Source organism: Crinia signifera, chromosome 1 (assembly GCF_055691185.1).
Source record: "Crinia signifera chromosome 1, ASM5569118v1, whole genome shotgun sequence".
Lineage (NCBI taxonomy): Eukaryota > Metazoa > Chordata > Amphibia > Anura > Myobatrachidae > Crinia > Crinia signifera.
In genome coordinates, this window is record NC_139217.1 from 450,419,752 (window position 1) to 450,444,832 (window position 25,081).

General features: G+C 44.0%; 1 protein-coding gene across 2 annotated transcripts in view; it reads right to left on the reverse strand.

Annotated features, from left to right (window-relative positions):
• WDR70 (WD repeat domain 70) overlaps window positions 1-25,081 on the reverse strand; it is a 224,949-nt gene that overhangs the window by 141,535 nt on the left and 58,333 nt on the right. For both annotated transcript variants that reach the window (XM_083154608.1, XM_083154598.1), the window contains exon 9: window positions 22,973-23,049. In XM_083154608.1, the coding sequence (XP_083010734.1) occupies window positions 22,973-23,049 (77 nt within the window). The remainder of the gene's footprint in view (window positions 1-22,972; window positions 23,050-25,081) is intronic.

The window sequence follows — 25,081 nt, forward strand, 5'->3', positions numbered from 1 at the left end:
TAAACATCCTCCACCACCCTGGAAGTTATGTATCAGGGCCCTTTCATTCAGCCCAATGCCCCCTTCTCCCACCCCATCTCCCACCATCTGTGCAGTAAAGGGGTAATTAGTGGAAATTACTGATCCAGACCCTACATGCTGAGCAGTTGATATAATACCCCCTACCACCCAGGGCAAAGCTTCCCCCACCCCTACATTGTTATGCCCAGGGGTCTACACTGCTGTTGATGCCCCTGTATGTATGTATGTATTTATATATATATATATATATATATATATATATATATATATTAATTATTATTATTTAAATACATTTGGTCTATCTATAATACTTTAACTGACCCGACATATACTGAGTCACCTAAGTGTCCATCTCCGTGCTTTGCTCCGCCCCTCTGGAAACCCCCTTCTGAAAATCCTGCGTTTGCCACTGATGGTGACCTAACAGCGGCACACCAACACATGGTGACCTAACAGCGGCACACCAACACATGGTCACCTAACAGCGGCACACCAACATAGTGTGACGGAACAGCAGCACACCAACACATGGTCACCTAACAGCGGCACACCAACACATGGTGACCTAACAGCGGCACACCAACACATGGTGACCTAACAGCGGCACACCAACACATGGTCACCTAACAGCGGCACACCAACACATGGTCACCTAACAGCGGCACGCCAACATAAGGTGACGGAACAGTGGCACGCCAACACAGGTGACGGAACAGTGGCACACCAACATAAGGTGATGGAACAGTGGCACACCAACATAAGGTGACGGAACAGTGGCACACCAACACATGGTCACCTAACAGCGGCACACCAACACATGGTCACCTAACAGCGGCACACCAACACATGGTCACCTAACAGCGGCACGCTAACACATGGTCACCTAACAGCGGCACGCCAACATAAAGTGACGGAACAGTGGCAAGCCAACACAGGTGACGGAACAGTGGCACACCAACATAAGGTGACGGAACAGTGGCACACCAACATAAGGTGACGGAACAGTGGCACACCAACATAAGGTGACGGAACAGTGGCACACCAACATATGGTCACCTAACAGTGGCACACAAACACATGGTCACCTAACAGTGGCACACCAACACATGGTCACCTAACAGCGGCACACCAACACATGGGCACCTAACAGCGGCACACCAACACATGGTCACCTAACAGTGGCACACCAACACAGGGTCACCTAACAGTGGCACGCCAAAATAAGGTGACGGAACAGTGGCACACCAACATAAGGTGACGGAACAGTGGCACACCAACATATGGTCACCTAACAGCGGCACACCAACACATGGTCACCTAACAGCGGCACACCAACACATGGTCACCTAACAGCGGCACACCAACACATGGTCACCTAACAGCGGCACACCAACACATGGTCACCTAACAGCGGCACCCATCTCTGAACAGTGCGGGGTACAGGTTGTTAGGTGGACAGTGTCTTAGGTTGACAGCCAAAAGGTTGACTAATATAGGTTGACAGTCGAAATGTCGACAAGCATCAGCTTGACATGGTCAGTGGGTCTACACAAGCAGAATGTTGACATGGGGCAAAAAAGGTTAACAAGAGTTTTTCACTCTTCTGTAGGTCTATGTCAACCGTATAAGTGTACCGCGTCCCCTTGCATGAATCGCTGCGCTCACCACGCTCCAGACACAGACCCTCACTGCGCTTGGCGCACAAGATTATTCTCCCACTATGCCCACTGGGATGATAAAGTATGAACAAGTCGGTTTAAAAAAAAAAATCTGGAAAAAATCACGTCAACCTTTTTCATGTAGACATTTTGCTTGTGTCCACCTTTTGACCATGTAGACCTAATGCATGTGTCGGTTGGAACAAAACCCTGGTAGTGGATGAGAGCAAATGACAGTTGATCATTTGGTTTGAAATGCTGGAAAACTGCCCAAAACTGTCAGTCAGATATTACCAGGTGTTTGTTCCAACCAGCCCAATCTGGCAATCAATCTGTAGGTGTATGGCCAGCTTAACCCTTTGTGTAGTTTGTTCTGTATACACATTTATTTTGTAGCAAATGGAGTAACAAATTTCAAAATTAAACCACTTACGTCAAGGTTAGCCTATTCTCTTCCCAAGCCAGCTCTACACGTGCTAACATGCGAGCCCGTTACACGTATGCTTGCGTATGTGACCAGACAAGGTCAGACTCATAGATTAAAGTGGCCTCTTCTGGTCAATGTGACTGAAAACCTTAATGTCCTTCAGCACAAGACGTATAGCGCTGGATCTTTGAATTAGTCCGCGCTTCCTTCTCAGAGGGAAAACTGTTTTTCTAGGCAAATATTTTCACATCCATAAACTTAATTGCATTTTACACTCTGTTTGTTTTGGATAAGCAGTTATTTATCAGTTAATGCAATCTAGTTTAATATGTCTGGGTTTAAAAAAAAAAAAAAAAAACAGAAATCCTGGCTTAGAGATATTTATAGGACGAGAAACTCAAGAGGGCAGTGTCGGGGAATAATGACAGGGCCGCTAGTGTGCGTTGGAAAGGGAAAAGAAGATTGTGCATCTTAAACAGAAAGTACAATGCACAACCCACGTACAGCCCATATACAGGGTATCAAAAAGTGACAAAATGAGGAGTGATAAACAGCCAGCCAATCAGCTCCTACCTGTCATGTTACAGGCAGGATTTTTAAAAATGCACCAACTAAGTAGCGTTCTTATGCTTCCTAGTGGGTCAACGCTGCCCTGCCGAACGGCCGCCACGCCGCCCATATCCTCTCGGTAACATGCTAGGAGATGTGGCCAAAGGGAAGACGAATAATTCGATGGTCGCCAACCATCGAATGACTTCTTTCCCCTTCGGAAATAAAAGTCAATGAAAACTGACTTTTATTTCCGCCACCGTTCGACAAAAAGGGGACGAGCGCTGACATCATTTGAGCCAAAGAGTGGAGAGGTTGCCCCTAGCAACCAAATAGCTTCTACCGATCATTTTATAGAACACACTTGATAAACCGCTAGTGAGAAGATAATTGGTTGCCTAGGGCAACTTCTTCACATGCCCAATTCCATACATAGGACATGTCCATTACCACAGAGTGACCTGTTCTACTGCACATGGACCCTGAGGACGTTATTAGTGACTGGAACTTCAAGCCCCGTATCTTCCACGTTTGCCTGTAATAAAAGGTAGGGACCAGTCCTGATACATCTTAAGGTGGCCATACACATGCAGATTTATCTTCAGATCGGGCTGGTTGGAACAAAAACATGGTTATGGATGAGAGCAAATGACAGTTGACCATGTGCTTGGAAATGCTGGAAAACTGACAAACTGTCACTCATCCATAACCATGTTTTGCTTCCAACCAGCCAGATCGGAAGATAAATCTTACTAGTGTATGGGCGCCTTAATACAGGCTAACGACTCCTCTGATCGCTCACCAGTGATCCAAGGAGAATGAAAAATCAGTTGAGTTGTCTTTTGAATATACTGCTTGATACCTCTTAAGGGCCCCATACATTAGCAATTAATTGTGACAATTTTCAGATATGGAGATGATTGCCACAATTAATTTTAGAGGTGTGGGCTCCCCCTTTTGGCAATCCCAATCAAAACAATTGATTGCTTAATCAGGTTTAAACATGTTTAATAATCTGGTATTATCTGCAGATCTTTTTTATATGTGTGGGCATTCCCAATTCGTCTTCTTCATCTATTTACATTATGAACAGCAATCGATTGGGCAATTTCCAAATTTGAAGATGCAATCTTTAGATGGAAAAATCTGCCGATCACTGAAATAAATCTGTAATGTGTGGGCAAAGTCATATAGATTGTAAAATCCATTTATCTGGCCAAAAAATCCCTGTATCTGGAAATCCATAAATTGTGATTGCTGATGTATGGGGCCCATTAGAAATGAGTGCAGCATGGAGGGGGGTGTCATCCACAGGCAGTGGTTCCAGAAAGCAGCAGCAGGGGTGAAGGAAGAGCACTGACTTTATTTTAGGTTTCTGTGGAAGGGGAAACGTATTAAACACCCACTGCCTCCCTCTTCCATCCCCCATTACCCACTGCCTCCCTTTTCCATCCCCCATCACCCACTGCCTCCCTCTTCCATCCCCCATCCACTGCCTCCCTCTTCCATCTCCCATTATCCACTTCCTCCCTCCTCCCTCTTCCATCCCCCATTACCCACTGCCTCCCTCTTCCATCCCCCATTACCCACTGCCTCCCTCTTCCATCCCCCATTACCCACAGCCTCCCTCTTCCATTCCCCGATACCCACAGCCTCCCTCTTCCATCCCCCATTACTCACTGCCTCCCTCTTCCATCTGACATTACCCACTGCCTCCCTCTTCCATACCCCGATACCCACTGCCTCCCTCTTCCATCCCCCATTACCCACAGCCTCCCTCTTCCATCCCCCATTACCCACTGCCTCCCTCTTCCATCCCCCATTACCCACAGCCTCCCTCTTCCATCCCCCATTACCCACAGCCTCCCTCTTCCATTCCCCGATACCCACAGCCTCCCTCTTCCATCCCCCGATACCCACAGCCTCTCTCTTCCATCCCCCATTACTCACTGCCTCCCTCTTCCATCTGACATTACCCACTGCCTCCCTCTTCCATACCCCGATACCCACTGCCTCCCCAACGCATTAGCGGTCACTTCACTTGTGTCTCTGCAATGCTACTGTGCCGGTGCTGTCGGATGACCACACATGTCGGGGCCATTCTGCAGTAACTTGCCGGGATCACAGGCTGCCTACCTCTGTCCCACAGAGGAGCATGACATGCTGCAACTTGTAGTTCAACAGGAGGAGAACCAAGGGCTGTTTCAATTTGCACTAGAATGACTAAAAAAACATAAGGAGAAATGGATCAAACCTTCTAAAGAGTGGAGAAGTGCAGTCGTTGCTCCTAGCAACTAATCAGCTTCTGCAGTTATGTCCTTTTAGGGTCATTAGGTCGACCCTATTAAGGCCAACATGAATTGGGTCAACCACTGAAGGTACTGTAGACAGGCCTTAGGTTGACACCTGAAGGAGGTTGACACGGGTAAGGTTGACACAAGAATTTGGTCGACAATCACAGTCAAAATGTCGACATGAGTTTTTCACTGTTTCTTTTTGAGCCAATATGTGCCAACACGTGGTATTTTATGTCCTACCACCCACTATGGCTTGGTGGGGAAAAAAAATATTGTGCCAAGAGAAGTGAGGCACCGTGCTTGAAGCGTGGCGAGTGCAGCAACACTTAGACGGTGTCCATGTCAACTGTGTCGACATTAGGGAAAAAAAAACTTGAAGAACTCTTTTGACTATTGACATAATGCTTGTCTCTATCTTCCGACCCTGTCAACCTTACCCAGGTTGACCTACAGTATTTCAGGTGTCGACCATTAGTGGTCCACCCAATGACCCATACCCCCTTTTAGAACGTTGCAATCACTATTTAGAACGCTTGCTCCATCTCCCCCCTAGGTCGCTTGCATTGTGTTCTTGCATCCCTTGCTCTCAAACATTAGGCGCACTCCATAAGCAGAACACCAGTACATGTGGCGGGTCACCTGAACAAGCACACAAGATATATCGCTTTCCCGGGACGTGTTGGCCAGGTCTGGCAGTAACTGTGTCCAGCTATATTAAAAAGATGCCTCCTTTTACTGTGCCCACCCCCGCATGCGCTGCGCACCTGAGAAAACCGCCAGGGAGCGTAAGGCGATGTCTGAAGAGTGGATGAAAGGGATATTGTAACCTTTGAACGCGACTGATTCCGAGCAGATGTTTAATGAAACCTATCAGACGTGAGAAGTAAATCACAAGGGCTATAAAACGAGAAATTCATTCACTTAACAAGAACGTGTCACAAGATCAAGAAAACACGGAATATTTCTAAGGAAGCTCTGGTAAAGGCAGCAAGAGAGAGAGCAGGGATAGAGAACACTGTACTAGGAATCACTTGTTTCCAAATAAAATGAAACACCCAATCAGCAGCATCACTGTATTTCCCAATATTTAAATGTTTAATAAAAAGAGGGAATAATTTTAAAGGAACCATTGGCCAAGTAACTGTATTTACAGAACAATTAAAAGCATATTAACCACTGATTATTATACCAGGTAGTCACTAATACCATACAAAACTTTCAAAAGTTGAATGCGTCCCAGGGTTGAAGATATAGGAGATACAGAAATATATTGGACAAAGGAGTTGGTTCATTAACAGCACATTGAAACAATGCTTCATTCTTAAATAAAAAGTTATTGTCTCATGCCTTTTGCCACGTCATAGAATAAAGCAAAGAAACTGAGAAAAGAGATAAAATTATTGCTTATTCTCCAGACATTTTTATTTATTTATTAGCGGTTTGTTATATAGCGCAGCATATTCCGTTGCGCTTTACAATAGGAGACAGTGATACAACAAACTGGGTATTTACAGACAGTCAAAGGTAAGAGGGCCCTGCTCGCAAGCTTACAATCTAGTGAAATAGGCATTAATTCCACCAGAATGCAAAGGTTCCTGGTGTGCAGTAAGATACGGTGACCCAGCAGTTTGGGCAGGGGTCAGGAGGATGAAAAATGTAAAAAAGAAAGAGAGGATGTGTATGGTGTGTACAGTGGGGATGTGATTTGATAGGAACGGTATATGAAGGTTAAGTGGCTGGTTCTGGAATTTGATAAGCTTGTCTGAAGAGGTGAGTTTTAAGGGAACGCTTGTAGGCTTGGAGACTGGAGGAAATTCTTATTGTGCGTGGGAGAGCATTCCACAGAGTGGGTGCAGCCCGAAGAAAGTCCTGCAATCGGGAATGGGAGCGGGTAATGAGTGTGGATGAGAGACGCAGACCTTCGGAGGAGCGTAGAGGTCGGGCTGGAAGATATTTAGAGATAAGAGAAGATATGTATGTTGGTGTTGTTTGGTTTATGGCTTTGTGTGTAAGTAAAATAATTTTGTATTGAATAAGGTAGAATACAGGTAACCAATGAAGTGACTGACAGAGTAGCTTTGCAGACGATGAAAGTCTGGTTAGGAGGATTAGCCTTGCAGCTGCATTCATGATGGACGGTAGTGGTGAGAGTCTTCATTGGGGAATAAGGAGACTATTGCAATAATCAAAATGTGAGATGACGAGAGCATGAATTAGAGTTTTAGCAGTGTCTTGTGTAAGATAAGGGCACATTTTTTATATTTTATTTAGGTGCATTTGGCATGATTTTGAAACAGATTGAATGTGGGGTACAAAAACATTTACATCTTAGAAAAAGTTGGTTTCAAACAAATTGCTTTCCTGAATAAGCATCACACATATTTGATCTTCTATAAAGACATTTAGCCTATTTATATGGCGGATAAGTAGTAATTCTGCTGTTTGGTATCATCGTGTGCACCACACTCAACATGGACAAGAGATTGCAAAGGAAAGAGTTCTCTGAGAAGATCATGAAGACAATTATAGCTTGATGTTGATTTGACTAATGTTGCAATTAATTTTAAGAAGTATGAAGTTCGTGGGACTGCAGCCAACCACTATGGATGCAACCACAAGAGAAAAAGCAACTCGCCCGGCGTCTTTTACCCATCCGAAAACGCAGCTTATTCCATATGCTGTGACTGCAGCTGTAACTGAACAGGAAGTGCTACGTCACCACACGAATATAACATTCCGTATGCAGATACAGTCACAGTTCAGAGGCATTCCACATATCATTGTGATCAGCAAGCTCTGCTTGTGCATCCTGTATACATAAAGATGTGACTATATACTGCAAAAGTACGGGTGCTGGTGATACCACTGAAACATCAACGGCCTAACAGACCAGTTACTGGCGGTCAATCGCCCAATCAATATGACTGTAACAGAATGATAGCTATGCATGATACATTTGCTGGGGAAAAAAAAAAAAACGACTTACATAAAATACAACAAACTATGTTGACATTCTGTAAATAATTAGATCTTCCGTCTCTCTGATATTACCCGAGTCACCATTGCAGCGATGGGATTATCAGAGTATGCCGCAGCCAAATCTCTGAATTTCACTCTTCCGTTAAAACAAAAATAAGAGAAATGGGGAGAATGAGAGGAGGTCAGTGCGTGAGCACTTCAAATGGTCTGGCTTCAGGTTTCCTAATCTAGGATCGCAGTAATGAATTTGGCTGAAACTCTGAAATCCTCAGATGCTGATGAGTACAAGAACTTTCCATAAACATGGCAATGGCTAGGCTTAAAGCTGCAAACATGACAGCACAACGGCGTGGAAAACGAAGTTTCAACATATCCAGGGTATCCAGTATGAAAGGTGACGCTCCAATTTCACAGTATTAATGATTTTTAACAGGCTATAAAAGTAAATAAAACATACTAAATAATAATGGTTGTTACTTGTTACAAATATTGTTCATCTGTTTGAGAATTTTATCCTTTAAAGCACATTTCATTTGTTTGGCAAATAATTGTCAACTTGCTACTTTATTTAGATACACTTTCCTGTACAGTATAACCAACAGTACCATGGGCTGAAATTCAAGTCCCCTTCCTTATACATTCCCAGTTCTTTCAACGTGTCCACGGCCCATAGTGAACTTTTTACATATATAACAAAACTTTATTAACAGCGGTTTTAATTAGCAGATGGTAATAGACTATCATACAACAGATAGCCCTGTTTAGTGCGCCAGAAACTTTATAACTAACCCACACTGAGCATCTTGCTGTAAGGCTTTTTCATAATATATGCATCTTAATTCCATCGCTAATGCAACATTAGTACAATGCACAGGTATATTTGTGTTTAATCTGTGACTTTATATAAATTAATTTGCTACAAAAAAGTACTACTCTAGTGTGCCTAGTACACTAAGGGGGTTATTCTAGTTCACTCTTTCTGGCAAAATCCTTCTTAGATTGACAAAACCATGTGCACTGCAGGTGGGACAGATGTAACATGTACAGAGAGAATTAGATTTGGGTGGGGTTTTACTTCAAAGTGAGATCTATATTGCAGTGTAAAAATAAAGCAGCCAGTATTTACCCTGCATAGAAACAAAATAACTCACCCAAATCTAATTCTCTCTGCACATTTTACATCTGCCCCCCTGTAGTGCACATGGTTTTGTCCATCTAAGAAGGATTTTGTCAGAAAGAGTGAACTAGAATAAGGCACTAAGACTCCTTTCACACCAACCACCTGGCAATTACCTGCCAGTTTTGAGTGCTGGGTCATTTTGCTGGGTGCAGCCTGACCCCAATTCACACCACCTGCAAATTACCAGGTTAAAGCTTTTCAACCTGGGAATTTGCTGAAAATCCCAGGTTTTTGGGTGGTGTGAAAGGGTCAACATGGGTCTTAAATCCCGGCACTTCGACCCTGCTCTTGACCACGGTTGGAGTGCTGGGATTTAAGACCCGTGTTGACCCTTTCACACCACCCAAAAAACCTGGGTTTTCCAGCAAATTCTCGGGTTGAAAATCTTTAACCCAGGAATTTGCTTCTGGTGTGAAAGGGGTATAAGTGACAATATTGCCAATAGGGCAGATGTATTAAGCCTGGTGAAGTAATAAAGTTGCCAGTGATAACGCAGCAGCCAATCAGCTCCTGAAAGTTACAGGCTGGGTTTATAATAATGATGTTATTTATACAGCATTTTTCTCCCAATAGAACTCAAAGTGCTTTACATTTGCCTTTACAGCACCAAAAAAAAAAATTGCAACAGTGGATATTAGTGAAATGCTTGAGAGAACAGGAAAGTACTGAGTCTATTTTTGAAGGAGCTCACAAAATGGCAGTTATGAGCTGATCAACTGCTGCATTATCACCTTCCACTTTATCACTTCACCAGGCATCATACATCTGCTCTTCTGTATGCAGCTACAGCATGGAGGGTCTATTCAAGCAATGCGTCTCGAGACACAATACGCCGGCTTGTACCTACCCAATGCTGCGAAGGTAGCATCGCATATTTCACAATAGACTCCGTGGCTGTATTATAAAATATTATTTTAGGGCAGTGATGAGGAACCTTAGCACTCCAGCTGTTGTTGAACTACACATCCCAGCATGCCCTGCTACAGTTTTGACACTTGTCCCTGCTAAAACTGTTGCAGGGCATGCTGGGATGTGTAGTTCAACCAAAGCTGGAGTGCCAAGGTTCCCTATCACTAGGGGATTCAAAATTGACCATGCCCTTTTAAATGGTGAAGAGGTGGAGAGGGTTACTAATACTACATTTTGGGGTATTAAGTTCTCGGAAGATCTGTCCTGGTCCACACATACCGCAATGGCAGTTGGTAAGGCTCAGCAACGCCTTTTTTTCTCGGCGAAGATTACGGGCAGCAGGCCCATATAGGCCTATGCTTATGGACTTTTACTGCTGCGTAATCGAGAGTCTGGTGACTTATGCCATTGCGGTATGGTATGGAAATTCTAAGTGCTCAGATCCCTAGACAGGATAGTTAGGACTGCTGTAAAGGTCATTGGCCAACCTTTGCCTAGGATGGCAGACATTTTTTTAAGAAAGGGGAAAGCGAAGGCTAAAAAAATTATTCTTCTATTCTAAACATATTTCTGTCCACATGTTCATTTAATATCATCATCAGTTTGTTATTTGCAGCATCCTATCAGTGCCACCTAGAGGTCACATGATCATGTAAAGCAGATGATAAGATTGCTGGAACAGTCAATACAGAATTTGCATTTGCAAGGCCTGCATGTTCACATATAATTAAAGGATGGACAAACAAAAATACACAAAGTCTTCCCCCATACGGTGCTACCAGTAACCTGGCGCCTTTTCACCCCAGTGTCTTACTTATTCCTACATATGCTTATCACCCACATGAAAGCTACCATTATGCTCTGTGGTGCTGGAGACCCTGTCTGAGACACTATACAACCTGCTTCAGCATTACTCCTGGCATATAACTACAGAACACCCATCTCTTGTATGATCAGAGGACAAACCGCTCCGGTCCCTGTACAGTGACCAGATTATATTATGTCTCTAATCAATTAAAACTGACAACTGAGATGGTTCCGTGAGCTGCCATCCTAAGCAAACAAACACACAGCCTCAGTCAGGCATGTCGGAGGGAAATGGAGAACTGAATGTACATTGTTATACGATCCCTAATTAGTGACTTTGCAGGTTCAAACAGCAAGTAACAGTTTAGTTACCTATTGTTCACTGTCAGGCTAATAGCCATCTTCATGACTATAAGGAATAGTATGCGTCATACGATACCAGATTACACACAGTATCAATGCAGGTCTACTGCTTATTGTAAAAGGCAGGCCTGTGGTACTTAGAGACACAGCGCTCTCTAAAGGGTCAGTGGCCACACTGCAACATCTATAAACAGACGGAACCTGTGGCTATCCAGCTGAGCTGGCAAGGAATGCTAGGACTTGCGGTTCTTCAAAAGTAGGATCGCCCCACTTCGCCTTCACGTCAACCTAAAGATTCAAGGACTTTTGCAAGGCCCTGGTTCTTTACAGGTTCTGACCTCCAAATATAAAACGCCAATAGCAAAATACAATTAATTTTATTCCAGTTTTACATTTCAGTATTAAACCCCCCGCTCAGTAAATTTAGCATTAACTCTTACCATAAATGCGGATCAGGACAGCAGCATAGGCCGGGTGTTAAGAATATTAGTGATAACTTTGTTCCAACACCTATGTGGTTCTTACTTGTAGACTATATTTCTACACTACAGGAAATACAAGGCTGATTTAAAGTGATATTTCTAATTGTATTATTATAGGATACTGGTTCTGGAAACGTCCTCACCAGGAACTTTATCACTTCTCCTCCACTGCTTCATACATCTACCCACTGAATCTCTATTCTGGAAGTGATTGCAACCAAAATCAGCCCCAGGCGCACATGGCTTTCTATGGAAAGTGGGATGAAAAGCAGCGCTAAACACTTAACAATGGTAACATCTAGACAAGCGGGATTGTCTACACATTAATTCATTTATTAAAACATTTATAACAATTAAAAATTCAAAAATAAGTGGTTATTCAATAAAACATGGGTCTGAAATGAATAGCACACTAGCATGGGGGGGGGGGGGAGTGGCACAATTTGTCTGGCGTTATCAGTTTTTGGAAATGTAGCAACAACATCTTTAAACTGGTATAGTGTGTATCTCACCGCTGGAGGGTTAATGGATGGCAGTTTGGGTTAGTCCCCTCGCTATCCCATTGTCAATGGCTACACCACACACAGAGCCTGGCAGCCAGTGTTGATGATGATTAGCATGTATGGCTATGTACCGTACTACGGTAGCAGGATATATCATCAATTTCTGGGGGTAGTGTGTATTATAATTATGCGATTTCCTTCCTTTCAAATCAAGGGGGTAACGTCGGCGTATCTAAATATATTTTGGGGTAAAAGGTAAAAAAGTTCCCGGACCCCTGCTCTATAGAGACTAATAAAGTGGAGAGAGAAAGTGAGAAAAGTACCGTAACTGCTATATTACAGGCTGGGTTTGAAAAATAACAGGAGCTGGTTGGTTAGCGGTTTATATCTGTCCAACTTTCTCGCTCTCCAAGGCTTAAGGTCCATACACACTGGGCGACTATGCCCAGCGATGATGTCAATCATTACTGCGGGGAAAGCCGCGGCTCAGTGCAGACACACTGAGCGACTTTCCCCCAGCCCGGCGCCGACGGAGGACGGCGTTGCATAGCGGAGCGCTATGCAAAGCCGTCCTCAAAGCCGCTCATCTGCTGGTATAACCAGCAGATCAACGGCTTTCCCGGCGATGTTGCGGGAGCGCGCAGCAGCGCTCACCGCTCATCGCTGGGGCATACACACTGGGCGGCATTGAGCTGAAAGCTGCTCAAATCTGCTGTTTTGAGCGACTTTCAGCTAAAAGTCGCCCAGTGTGTATGGGCCTTAAGTACAACATGCTCCATAGTTTGGATAAAACACTTTCCACTCACTGCATTATGGTGTGTGTTATTTATATAGTGTATTATTTATATAGCAATCACTAATAAGGTTTACAGGTATAAATACAATACATTTCCAGTTTTGTTTAATTAAAAAAGCCAGAAAGTCCCTACTGAGGCCTTTGTAGCCGAACATGGAACTGGGTCTAGGTCTCTGACAGATACCACCTGTTGTAGACTACGCATGCCTACAATTAATTCTAACTTTAATAAGGTTTCAAATGCCAAATAAGGGTGTAACAAGATGAATGTGTATAAGAGGATATTATTTTTGCAAGGGGTATTATTTGCTATGGAGAGAGGAACACAGCGAGTGACACAGGAGACTCTGCGGATGTGATCGTTATACGATACCTAATTAGCGGTATTGCATGTTTAGACTGTAAGTAGCAGTTTAAGTATCTTATTTAATTTGCCTCTCCGTTTCCATACAGATAGGACTGTGCTCATTACTGATGTAATGAGGATTACAAAACAGATATGCTTATAAATAACTAATGACACAAGGCAGGAGAACCCTTCTCATTGGTATGTTTATCTTCACTAGTTTCCTAAAAGAACTTAGAAGGGTTTGTTGGATTAAACTTCAGAATCCAGTCTTCGTAAATACTACTATTTACTACTAATTACTATTTCAAATATTATAAGCTTTCAAATCTTCTAATTACAAATGTCAAATCCCAATCCATTGCGATAACTTCCAGTAAGTTGACCTGTGACCTTTGCACCAGGACCACACATTCAGGGTAGCCGCAGATGGTACAATATTTTAGGACGATTTTGCCATCCAAGACAGGTCAAAACTGTTGTTACCGATGGTGTGCAGTGGTTCGGAGACCCCTAAATCTGCTTCCTGCTCCCATCCGCTTCTTGAGGACATCATGGCGTGATATGTGCAGGGAACGGAGAGTGCGGCCTGGTCAAAGACACATTAATTCTTTGCTACGCCATTGGATATTGGAGGTCATTCTGATTGGCTCGCTAAGCAGCTTTTGTTCGCTTTCACTAAGGAGTTACCATCTATAATAGATGCATTTTGGTAAACGTTACCCTTCGGAGACCAGCGGCGGCTGCATTGCAGAAATCACCGGTGGCCATTTTTCCAGCGATCTGCGCATGTGCAGTGGAATATGTGCACTCTAGTGTTCAGACTCCACAAAGCAGCGGAGGTTTGCGCATGCTCAGTAGTGTCAGAGCACTACAGCGCTCAGACCCTACTGCTCCCGGTTCCGCTCCCGGCAAAGAGGAGGGGGCCGGGCCAAGGTGGCTGCACATGTGCCCTGGCTACCTTATCATTGAAAATTAATGCTCTAAGGGGCAGGTGTACAAAGCCTTGAAGGTTGATAAAGTGCAGATTGATAAAGTGCAGAGAGATTAAGGGGTCTACACGAGCGTCTCACATGCACGCGCGTCCCAGTCACTTCGGGAAGACGGGCAGGGTTAAGGGGGGGTGCGGGGGGGGCAACGAGGACCGGCGACGAGATGGGGAGCTCCGTCGGAACAGGGTGCGCAAGCATCTCGTGCGCGCGCTACCTCCCGACGGCTGGCAGGGCCTGGTGATTCTATCATGAGCAGGAGACCAGCTCCATCATGGGGGGGTTACACACAATGAAATAATTTAATCAAATATGACCGAATTGAAAACCTTAGGCTGCAAGTGTATATTATATTTAAATAGCAACAGCAGATTCAGTATGACTTTACAATTGTGAACTAAAAAGTATTAAAACAAGAATGGAGAATAACCAACAAGGAGAATTGAAGGCTCTGCTCCGTAGATTACAATGTATAGAGAAACAGAGTTTGATACATTGGTGTAGGGGCTACATATTGTGAACTGGTCAAGTCAGTTTGCAAAGCTTCTAGTTGGCACCAGTTAGGTCAGGACACACCACATACTCCCAGTCAAGGGGCACCGGAGAGCTCAGCCAGCCCAACACAGTGATAGGCTCTTTGCAGCCTTGTGTGATTTAGCTTAAGCTGGCCATACATCAGAACAATATCAGGCGGGTTGTGCAATCGATCGTATGCACATCATGGGGCATTTTAGTGCGATGAACGGCCCCGCAGGTCTAGAGGTCGATCCTCAGATCATATGTGCTGCACGTAGGATCAGTCGTGATTGGGTGCAGATTGCACAAGGAATCGATGGTACGACACGCATCATTTAACTGGCATTTTCGCAGACACTGCAATGCATACGTTCGATTATATGCGGCAGCTGGATCTTATGATGCATCGTTGGCACATAGTGTGTCAAAAATGCACCAAATGGTGAGACCAGGAATGCAGGGGAGTTCTAGGGAAATCGTGACACAATCGGGATCACAAACGGCCAGCTTTAGCCTGTCACAATGGGCTACTGTACAGGTTGTCCATTGATCCGTCCCAGTCATCACACGCGGTTCCTTCCTGTATTCAGCCCATACAATAGCAGACACAATGGGCCATATACTATTTTGCGAGCTGTGAAGGTGAGCAGTGCCGATTGCTCGAGGTCACAGCTCGCGGGTCCGTATTCAACTGACCACCCTGCACATGCCATTTCCACCTCTCTGGGTTTTTTTACAGCAAGGTGGAAATTACCTGTGCAACCGCCAAAACGAACCTTGCTGTTTGGGGGAATCCTCACCAGAGCGGATTCCCCCGGGAACTTTGAATAGGGTGAGCAGCTGGCACGGGGGTTAAACAACGAGGCTGGCAAGTTTTCGGCGATCCTCACTGGCAGCATTGAATACGGCCCTAAAGGTGTGCCACTACTTTGATGACTAGTTAACCGTGCTTATCACTTCCTCCAAGTAATTAGATCTCATTCAGGCTAAATCAGTGGCGCAGATGGATTTAAAATGCACGGGGTATGCCGTCCTCCCCTTCTTTTTTATTTTATAGCTGGAGGTCAAACTTCACAAGAGCTTTTCACCAACCTAATAAAGCTAATGACCCAAATCCAAAGGGGGTGACCCTACGCCTTGAAGCATTACTAATAAAAAATCCTTGGATCATTTAATTTCCCTTCCCTAATAAATGTGTGCCCCTTATCTTATCAGCAGCCCATTAGCCTTATCAGCGTGCAGGCTATTTAATGTGTGCATCGTTTCCTGGAATTATCTCCAGGTGTCTGAACGTTAACTTTCACTGAAGTCATTCATGAAATCAGTTCTGAACTATTACAGAACAGGGTTTTCCTTTATCAGCGCTCAGGAATAAATTGGATGGCTTAAAACCTTCGCAGTAATTGTCTCTACCAGCACCGGAGCCTGGAATGTAATATTCAGCGTACACATCTCACAGTGAGCGTTCGCATAAGTAGGTTTAGAAGTAACTTCTTAAAAAAAAAATATACAACGTGGCGCAACACAAAATTGCTTGAAATTGACAATTTTTGAATCCTTTATGGGCCATAATTAAGAGATGGACGCAGAAGCGGCAGCTGCTGTGCAAAATATGTTAATGCCGCCGGATGCGTCTTGTGTAAATAGACGCCTCCTATTTATTATTTATTTACAGTTTCTTATATAGCGCAGCAGATTCCGTTGCGCTTTACAATAGTAGACAGTGAATAAACAAACTGGAGGACTTGGAGGAAGGAGGGCCCTGCTGCAAGCTTACAATCTATAGGGATAAGAGGGAAACACAAGGACAGGCACCAGTAATAGCATAGCAGTCCCACCAAGTTACAAGTCCAGAAGGGAAGCTATATAATACATAAGTGCCTTAGAGGGTTATGCGTGTAGAACTTAAATATTATAGGTTTGCCTGAAGAGGTGAGTTTTCAGGGAACGCTTGAAAGTTTGGAGGCTAGTGGAGAGTCTTACTGTGCGTGGACGGGCATTCCATAGGGTGGGAGCAGCCCGATGAAAGTCCTGTAATAGTGAATGGGAGCTAGTGATCCGTGCAGAAGAGAGACGCAGATCTTGTGCAGAGCAGAGTGGTCGAGATGGGTTCTGTTGTCTGTTGCTGCATCCCAAGACACAGCATTGGATCATCTGCATGGACATCGGTCATTTGATTAACTCTCAAGGATGACCATGTTTTTATGCAGCCAGGGTCAGTGAAGCGGTGTCCAAGGACACAGTGATGACTTGTCAGTTTCTCATTACAACGGCCATTGCCATCCCTTCCTGGCGACAGTCGTTGCAGACATAGATCTGCAGAAGCGCAGTACAGATTCTATGCACGCGCATATGTGCAAACATCGCATATGTATACACGCCAATGGGTTTGCACACATCTCTGAATCTGGCTTTATGAGCAAATAAAAAAGGGACTTAACCCTTTGAGCTCCAAGTGAATTTGTCCAAATAGGTGTGAAAATGGCCAAGCAAACATTTTTATTCATCATAATGACCTGTAATATTACCATATATAGGAAATATAATCTTTTTTTTTACATAACATTTTTTATTTGAATTTATATCACAAATGTGAGCGACGCCGGCATTTCTAGCAGATACTGCGCACATCTCTCAGAGAAATGTTGGCACTCAAAGGGTTCATGAATTTAGAATTGATTTTAATCTAAATTCAAAATTCCCTTACAACTGTAAAAAACAAACAAACAAACACAGGCATCACCTCCTATCAGGATGAGCTGTATAACGCTGGTCACTCTCACAATGACACCACCAAAATTGGTCAGAGAATGATCAAAATGTGGACTATTGTTGCCCATGTGCTCATTACTATTTGTCAGATGACCATGATGATCGGTACAGGTACTATGTGGGTTGTAATGACAGGATCTCTGGAGTACAAGCATCTTGTATTGAGCATCAAACAGATCAATGTGACCACTCTGGAAACTGAACAGACATTAATACCCCTTTTACACCAGAGCCTCGGCCAGGGTTATTGCAGCTCCACTCCGGGGCTTGGTGTAAATGGGGTAAAAAAAAAAACCCAGGTCCTGTTCCCCCGGTGTGCAACCCTGTAATAAATTATCAGGGTCGGAAACGGGGCATACCCGGAGTTAAGGGCTGTGTAAACGGGTGTCAGCAGTCAGTCTGGAGGTTGGGCAGGGGCCACATACAGCATCCGCTACTGTACTATGCAGAAAGCAGCAGAGCCAAGGAGGAGGAGGTGAATGGATGCCTGTGTGCGGCATCCATTCACTGCACAGCACGAAGCTGGGGGCGCACGGAAGCTGGAGGCAGACCAACAGCTTTATCGGGTGCTGGCTTGCCTCCAGCGTGTGGGTCGGCGTCACAGGGGTCACGGCTGGCGGGTTTCCTGGTGCTTGGAGATGTAATCTCCAAGCGCGAGCTCAGGGCCCGCCTTCGCCACCCTTCCGTCATAATGGTTACATATATTTGCAAATACATGGCTTCTCTGAGCACTGGGTGTCCCTATTGCTATATATATATATAGTTGTGGGGTAGATATAGCAATAGGGACCCCCAATACTCATAAAAGCCTTGACGAATGCCTTGGGGGCTTACCCATGTATTTGCAAATATATGTAACCAAGATCTCTGAATTGTATTATTATTATTATGTGGTTTTTAAATCTGATTACATATATCATCCAGTGGGCTGGGGGAGACCATGGGTGAGATTTAATGGGATGAGAGATTTAGAAAATGAGAGATTTGGTGAGAAATCTCCAGGTTTTTTTAAAGCAGCAATCATTTCCACTGCAAAATCAAACTGGTTTTGCAGTGTAAATGATTGCTGCTTTAAAAAAACTGGAGATTTCTCACCAAATCTCTCACTTCATGTGTTTTTTCTTACCCTGGAAATTGAACTGGCCTGAACACCAATGTAAAAAGCCACAGAAACCTCAAAATTGGTTTCCACACTCGTGTTTTAAATGTGGGCATAATATCCTCATATATTCTAGCTTTGGATATATACAACACAAGACAAGCACCTTATGCTGCCCTGCTGTCAGCCACTACATTAGTTACCTGTATTTTACCTAATCCAATATAAAATACATTACAAATGATAAATTAACCAGCGCCTGCTGCATCCAATAAAAGGCGGACAGTAGGTTGAAAAGTCAATTTATTATTAAAATGAATAAATAAATATGCACAGGTATATATATATATATCTTATGGGGGGGGGAATCTTAGAATGCACACCCAATATACATGAGGTGCTATCATGCTGGGACTTGTAGTTCTGCAAAGAAAAAATTAATATTTAATTTTTCACTAATATTATACTTTCTAGCACTACACATTTTAACCTCTAGCTTCTGCTACTTTCTTATTAACACACTTCTAGCTTAGTTTTTTCACTTGTGTGCTGCCCTGGGGTGACTTGCTTATGCTGGCCTTTTTGGGGTTCCGCGCCCCAGATCCAAACTTAGTATTAGGGACCCACCAGAAATGAGGTTACCGTGAAGCTGGTTGGTGGGCAAATATTTCTTGGCCAATTGATATACCAAGAACCTCTGTTATTGATTGATTGATTAATAATATGGAGTGTGCATCTGCACCACATGTTTTTCTATATATATATATATTGCAAGATTAATACATGTCCGTCTTGTTTATTTTGCTATTACCGTCTTGTTTTATTATGGTTTGTTCCCATAGTACAATGAAATGGAGTTTGCTGTGCTATATAAGTAATTGTTAGTAATAATTTAAATTCAGGAGGCCATTTAGATACATTTAGAGCCTTAAGGGCCCCATACATCAGCAATTAATTGTGACAATTTTCAGATATGGAGATGATTGCCACAATTAATTTTAGATGTGTGGGCTCCCCCTTTTGGCAATTCCAATCAAAATCGACAATCGATTGCTAAATCAGGTTTTTAAACATGTTTATTAATCTGGTATTATCTGCAGATCTTTTTTATATGTGTGGGCATTCCCAATTCGTCTTCTTCATCTATTTACATTATGAACAGCTGAAATGACAATCGATTGGGCAATTTCCAGATATGAAGATGCAATCTTTAGATGGAAAAATCTGCCGATCACTGAAATAAATCTGTAATGTGTGGACAAAGTCAGATAGATTGTAAAATCCATTTATCTGGCCAAAAAAGCCCTGTATCTGGAAATCCATAAATTGTGATTGCTGATGTATGGGGCCCATTATGCTCTTTCACATCTCCTCTTCCTCTCTCTGTAAAAAATACAGTACTGTATAAACTGTCGATTGTAACTATGTAGACAGGCCAGAAAGGACATATTTTCTGGGCCTGCCTTTATATTCCCACAATAATGTCTCATCTTGCAAGCCAGCTGCTGGCCAAAACTTTTTAAAGATATTTTGAATCTCATAATGGAATCCATTATTATTATTATTGAGTGATACGAACTTTAAATGAAAAGTCTTCATTAGCCTCAACCTGACCAAAGATCGAAAGGCCCCCGTACACGTTGCGATGAGATGCCTGCAATGCGACGGGATGCGCGCTACGCAAACTGCATGCAAAACGCATGTGTTGCGATGTGAGGCGGTCTGCCCAATAACGTGGCGCATTGCACGCAGTTATCGTAACGTGTATGGGCACCTTAACTCGAACCAGGATTCATCCAAACTCTAACCAAGATTCATATAAACGTGGAAAACCTTACGGCTTCCTACTGGCCAGCACAGCCACACCCCTTTCACGTACAATTTTAAATATACGATCCAGCAGCACTGCCAACTTCAAGGGACCCATGTGATGTACGCAGATACATGCCGTTTGCCTTAAACAAACACGGTTCATTTATACCTTGAGGTGGAACAATTGCGGTCATTTCTAAATGCTACAGAGCGCATTTCAGACACGGTTCTGCAAGTTCCTGGATAATCCCTTACCTGGACTATCTTAAATCTCCAGCAATCCAGATAATACTCCCATTCCTTTTACAGGACATCCAACAGACCATCGCACGCTAATTGTAGTTCACAGTTTGTTAATGTTGGAACCAACCACTGTGCAACACGCATTGTCCTTTGTAGAGGTTGTAAGTAAATAAAAACACTTGCTGGGACCTGTCTCCGCTATAAAATGACCCACAATTGAGCTGTTAACAGAGAACAATTACAGGCTCTTTGAAACTTAATGTTATGGGACGCACGGGCAGGTTAGTAACCTTAATGAAAGCAGTAAATGGCCTCAGCTGCACTTGAGTGACCACGTGTCGTGACCCTGTGTAGGGCACATCTAGAGGATCCCAGACCCTTACAGGAACAGGTAATTCTGAGACTTTTTACACTAATGACCTGATGATTAGGAGCATGGAAGGTATTTAGGAAAGAATTAAGTGAACAAAAAGAAAACGTGTAAAACAGACATTTCAGACAAATACACCGGCAGCCACAAAAACTCTCCGCTCTCGTCTTTCAGATGGGGCTGCTCCTATTATCAATGAAACATGTTTATTTTTGTAAATGAGAACGCACGGTAAAACGATGTACACAGACGTGATGAATAGGAACGTGAAGTGGCAAAGACAAAGTCAGCACGGTTTTTGGGGGAAGGGGAACTTTTACGCCGTATTAAGTTTGGTCACCGCTGCTTGTGTTTATTTTACTCTCTTTTCCCCTTACGTGCCCCCACCCCCTCTTTTATTATTCTTCTTTCTCACCCTTATTCCGCAACTGTCAACTGTGGGGCAGACATACTTATCCTTAAAGCCCCCATACATTAGTCTTGATTGTCCCAACAGCTCCCCGGGAGGGGGTCACACGCAATTAGGCATTTCATGTGCCAAGTTTTGCATGTGATAAATTGCATATGATTTATGACATGCAACTCCCGGGGAGCTGCAGGTAGAGGGAGAGAAAAAAAGCCCATACAAATGAATGGGCAGCCAATCAGGTCTCAGCCGATAAGTGGCTTCCTATTCATTTGTATGGGCTTTTTTTGGTTTTGTTTTTTAAGCACTCACGCTGGCGCTGCCCAGCAGCGGCTTCCCCTGCTCAGCTCCATGGTTCCCTCCACCACCCCCCCCCCTGCTCCCTCCATCCGGCTCTCTGGTAGACGGCATCTCCCGCCCGCTGCCTTCCCCAGCCCGCTGCCTTCCCCAGTACAGTCCGTACATAAAACTTAGAAAATCTTATGTGCAGGCCGTCCGCCCTCCCGACTCTGATTCGCACGGGACCGCGCATCAGGTTGGACGGGATGTCAACATGTGCGATTTGGCCTGATTTCACGGACCGATTCATCCAAATCGGGTGAAATCGTAACCAAATTGCATAGTGTATGAGGGCCTTTAGTGTTTGATAGATAAAGCAGCACCAGCCAATAAGCTTCTAACTACCATATTATAGGCTGTGGGGTAGAAATAGTAACTTTTGTTATGGGATAGGAAGTTGTATCAGTGCTCGTTATGTTGGCAGACATTGTATCGGTGCTCGTTATGTTGGCAGACATTGTATCGGTGCTCGTTATGTTGGCAGACATTGTATCGGTGCTCGTTATGTTGGCAGACACCACTTCTCCCCTATAAATAAATGCAGAGATGAGTGCTACATGACATACAAGGTGGCGTGCTGATGTGCAGGGCATTGTATGAATCTTGCGCATGCCCAGAGGACCTCACCGGGAGGAGAGACACATCGCAGGGATCACTGGAGGTGGGGTGGGGTTACTCTCCCTCTCCAGCACCTGAGATGTTCACACATTTCGTCGCTACTGCACCCTGCAATGCTTTGGTAAAGAGTTATAGAGCCAAGACCCATGCCAGTATAATACATCTGCCCCTGAGTATGAAATGATTGGCTGATGCGTTATCACCTTCCACCTCCCTTTATTACCACTTCAACAGGCTGCATACATCTGCCCTATTGTAACGGTAACAGTAACTGAAGCATATGATCGTGTTGCCGGGACAACTTGAATGAAACCATTAAAAGTAAATCACAAACTCTTACAGAGTAAACGAATACAATGAATATGAATGCTACAACGACTTTTGGGATTCGACAAAACCAACACAAAAATAGCAAACTGATCAGTCTTTCCCTGTCTAACCTGTATATACACTGGCAGAACCGTAACCATTTTGTAGCTGATTACACTTACCCATCATTGGAACAAGTCAGAAACTCCTCCTTTATCTTTGGGTGCCAACAACCCCCATTCAGCATAGCGGTATGTCCCTGAAATAAATAAGTGAAACCAAATGTAAGTATATTTAACAGAAAAGAAAAGAGCGGATAGTGCTTTTGGCTAGGCATCATATTGTGAGTAAAGGAAATACAGGAAACGATAGTTGTGTTGTGAACAATGCAATATATGTACTATACTATCGTTTTTATCATTAGACTGGTGTTTCAGAAAGTGTGACGTTTGTATATTCTCCCCGTGCTTGTGTGGGTTTCCCCCTGGTACACTGGTTTCCTCCCACAACCAAAACAACGCAACACTGGTGTGTGCATAAACCAGTGTTGCCTACCGTCCCGGAACGGCCAGGAGACACCCAAAGATCAGGTCGTCGTCACCCCCCCCCTGCAGCATTAAATTCCCACGGCGGAAATAGTGTCTGGGATTGAAAACCACTCTGTAGATCTATCAATCCACAACCATCCTGGTTATCTGGTCACTGCAGTAACACGGTCAAATGACTTCTTTTTTTTGACTGGTACACATTGCTTGGAATGAGTTTGCTGGGAAGACGTGGACAACATTAAAGGATTATCCGTTGTCCCAGAAGAACTGGTGGAACTCAGCGATTGGATCTGTTCTAGCTCTGTGTGATTAGCATATTAATCATGGAAACACGTTTTTGCAATGCCGGCCCCATTTGTTCCCTATCTATATCCATAATCTGTGACAGGGATCGGGGTGTAAATGAACTCTGGCACCGATCCATTTCCTTACTTACTATTTCCATTCCTCTCTTGTTCACTTCTCTTTCCCCTCTAGAATTCAGTGATAAAACCTCTCAGGCTGCAGCAGACAAAACAAATTCTAATCTTTTTCCATTGGCCTTGAAATACTTCAACATGCGCGGACACTACTAACAAGATTTCCTCTTCTCGCTAACCCAGCCGCAGCCATGATTGATCGTCTGGTATGCCGAATCGCTGAACTCCAGGTAGCTCTCAGCGAGCCCTCATCAACCAAGGCGTCACCCCCTCTTTCATCACAATTTCTCTTCTGCACAGACCATTTACGCCCATAAAAATCAATCATCTGCTTACACACATCCCTTGCTCCCTACGCTTGGAAGCGATATATCAATCAGATATGGCAGCAACAGTGGGATTTACTCTCACCTGATAGACACAGGAAAACCCTTCTGGAATCATAGTACATGGGATAAGCCACTGGTTACAGGGAAATTAGGATATCAAAAGCCGCAAGTGGTTCCGGGACAGCTGCTTGTTTTTTTCTTCTGTTTTTGTTTATACAGGGCAAGTAATACCCCTTTTACACCAAAATCCCTGGTCGGACCCTGGTCTTTGAATACTGGAGTTTCCAGGGTTGGACCCAGCTTCATACCCCATTTACACAGCACTGTGACCCAGATCAGACCCAGATCTGCGCCGTTTACACTGAACCTGGGTCAGCACTGCTTTTCCCTATGGATGACATTAAAAATGTCCATTTTAGGACTGATAAACTGCCATCCAACCTTCCCTCAATGATTTAAAATAAAAATTAAAAGACATTGAAAAATGTTGGTTTGTTTATTTTGTCAAATATTTTTCAAAAAGTTTTATTCAGTGCTCAAGCAGCACACATAGCAGTATAAAAGTGCAGCATAACCCATGTGCTCTCCCCAGCCCCTTCCCCTACAGCAGCAGACCGAATCTCCCATGTGCTCCCGCCAGGACCCCCCCCCCCCCCCCAAAAAAAAAATACTATAAATGATACTGCATCCAATTATGATTTCTGTGTGCACTGCCGTATCCTTCCTGGCTGCTGTCTTTTGCCACTGCTGCACACTGTGGAAAGGCGTCCAGCACTTCTGGTATCCTTTCAGCACTACCCGGATGTCCCCACCTGGGTTGGGACCATTTACACCGCTCACGACCCAGGTCCAACCAGTGTTCAACCCTGGTCAGGACCTGGGTAGGAGACCAGTGTTACTGGACCTGGGTTGACCCATTTTACACCAACATTGACCTGGGTCCAACCTGGGTTATTCCTTGGTGTAAAAGGGGTATAACTGATGATGCTGTTGAG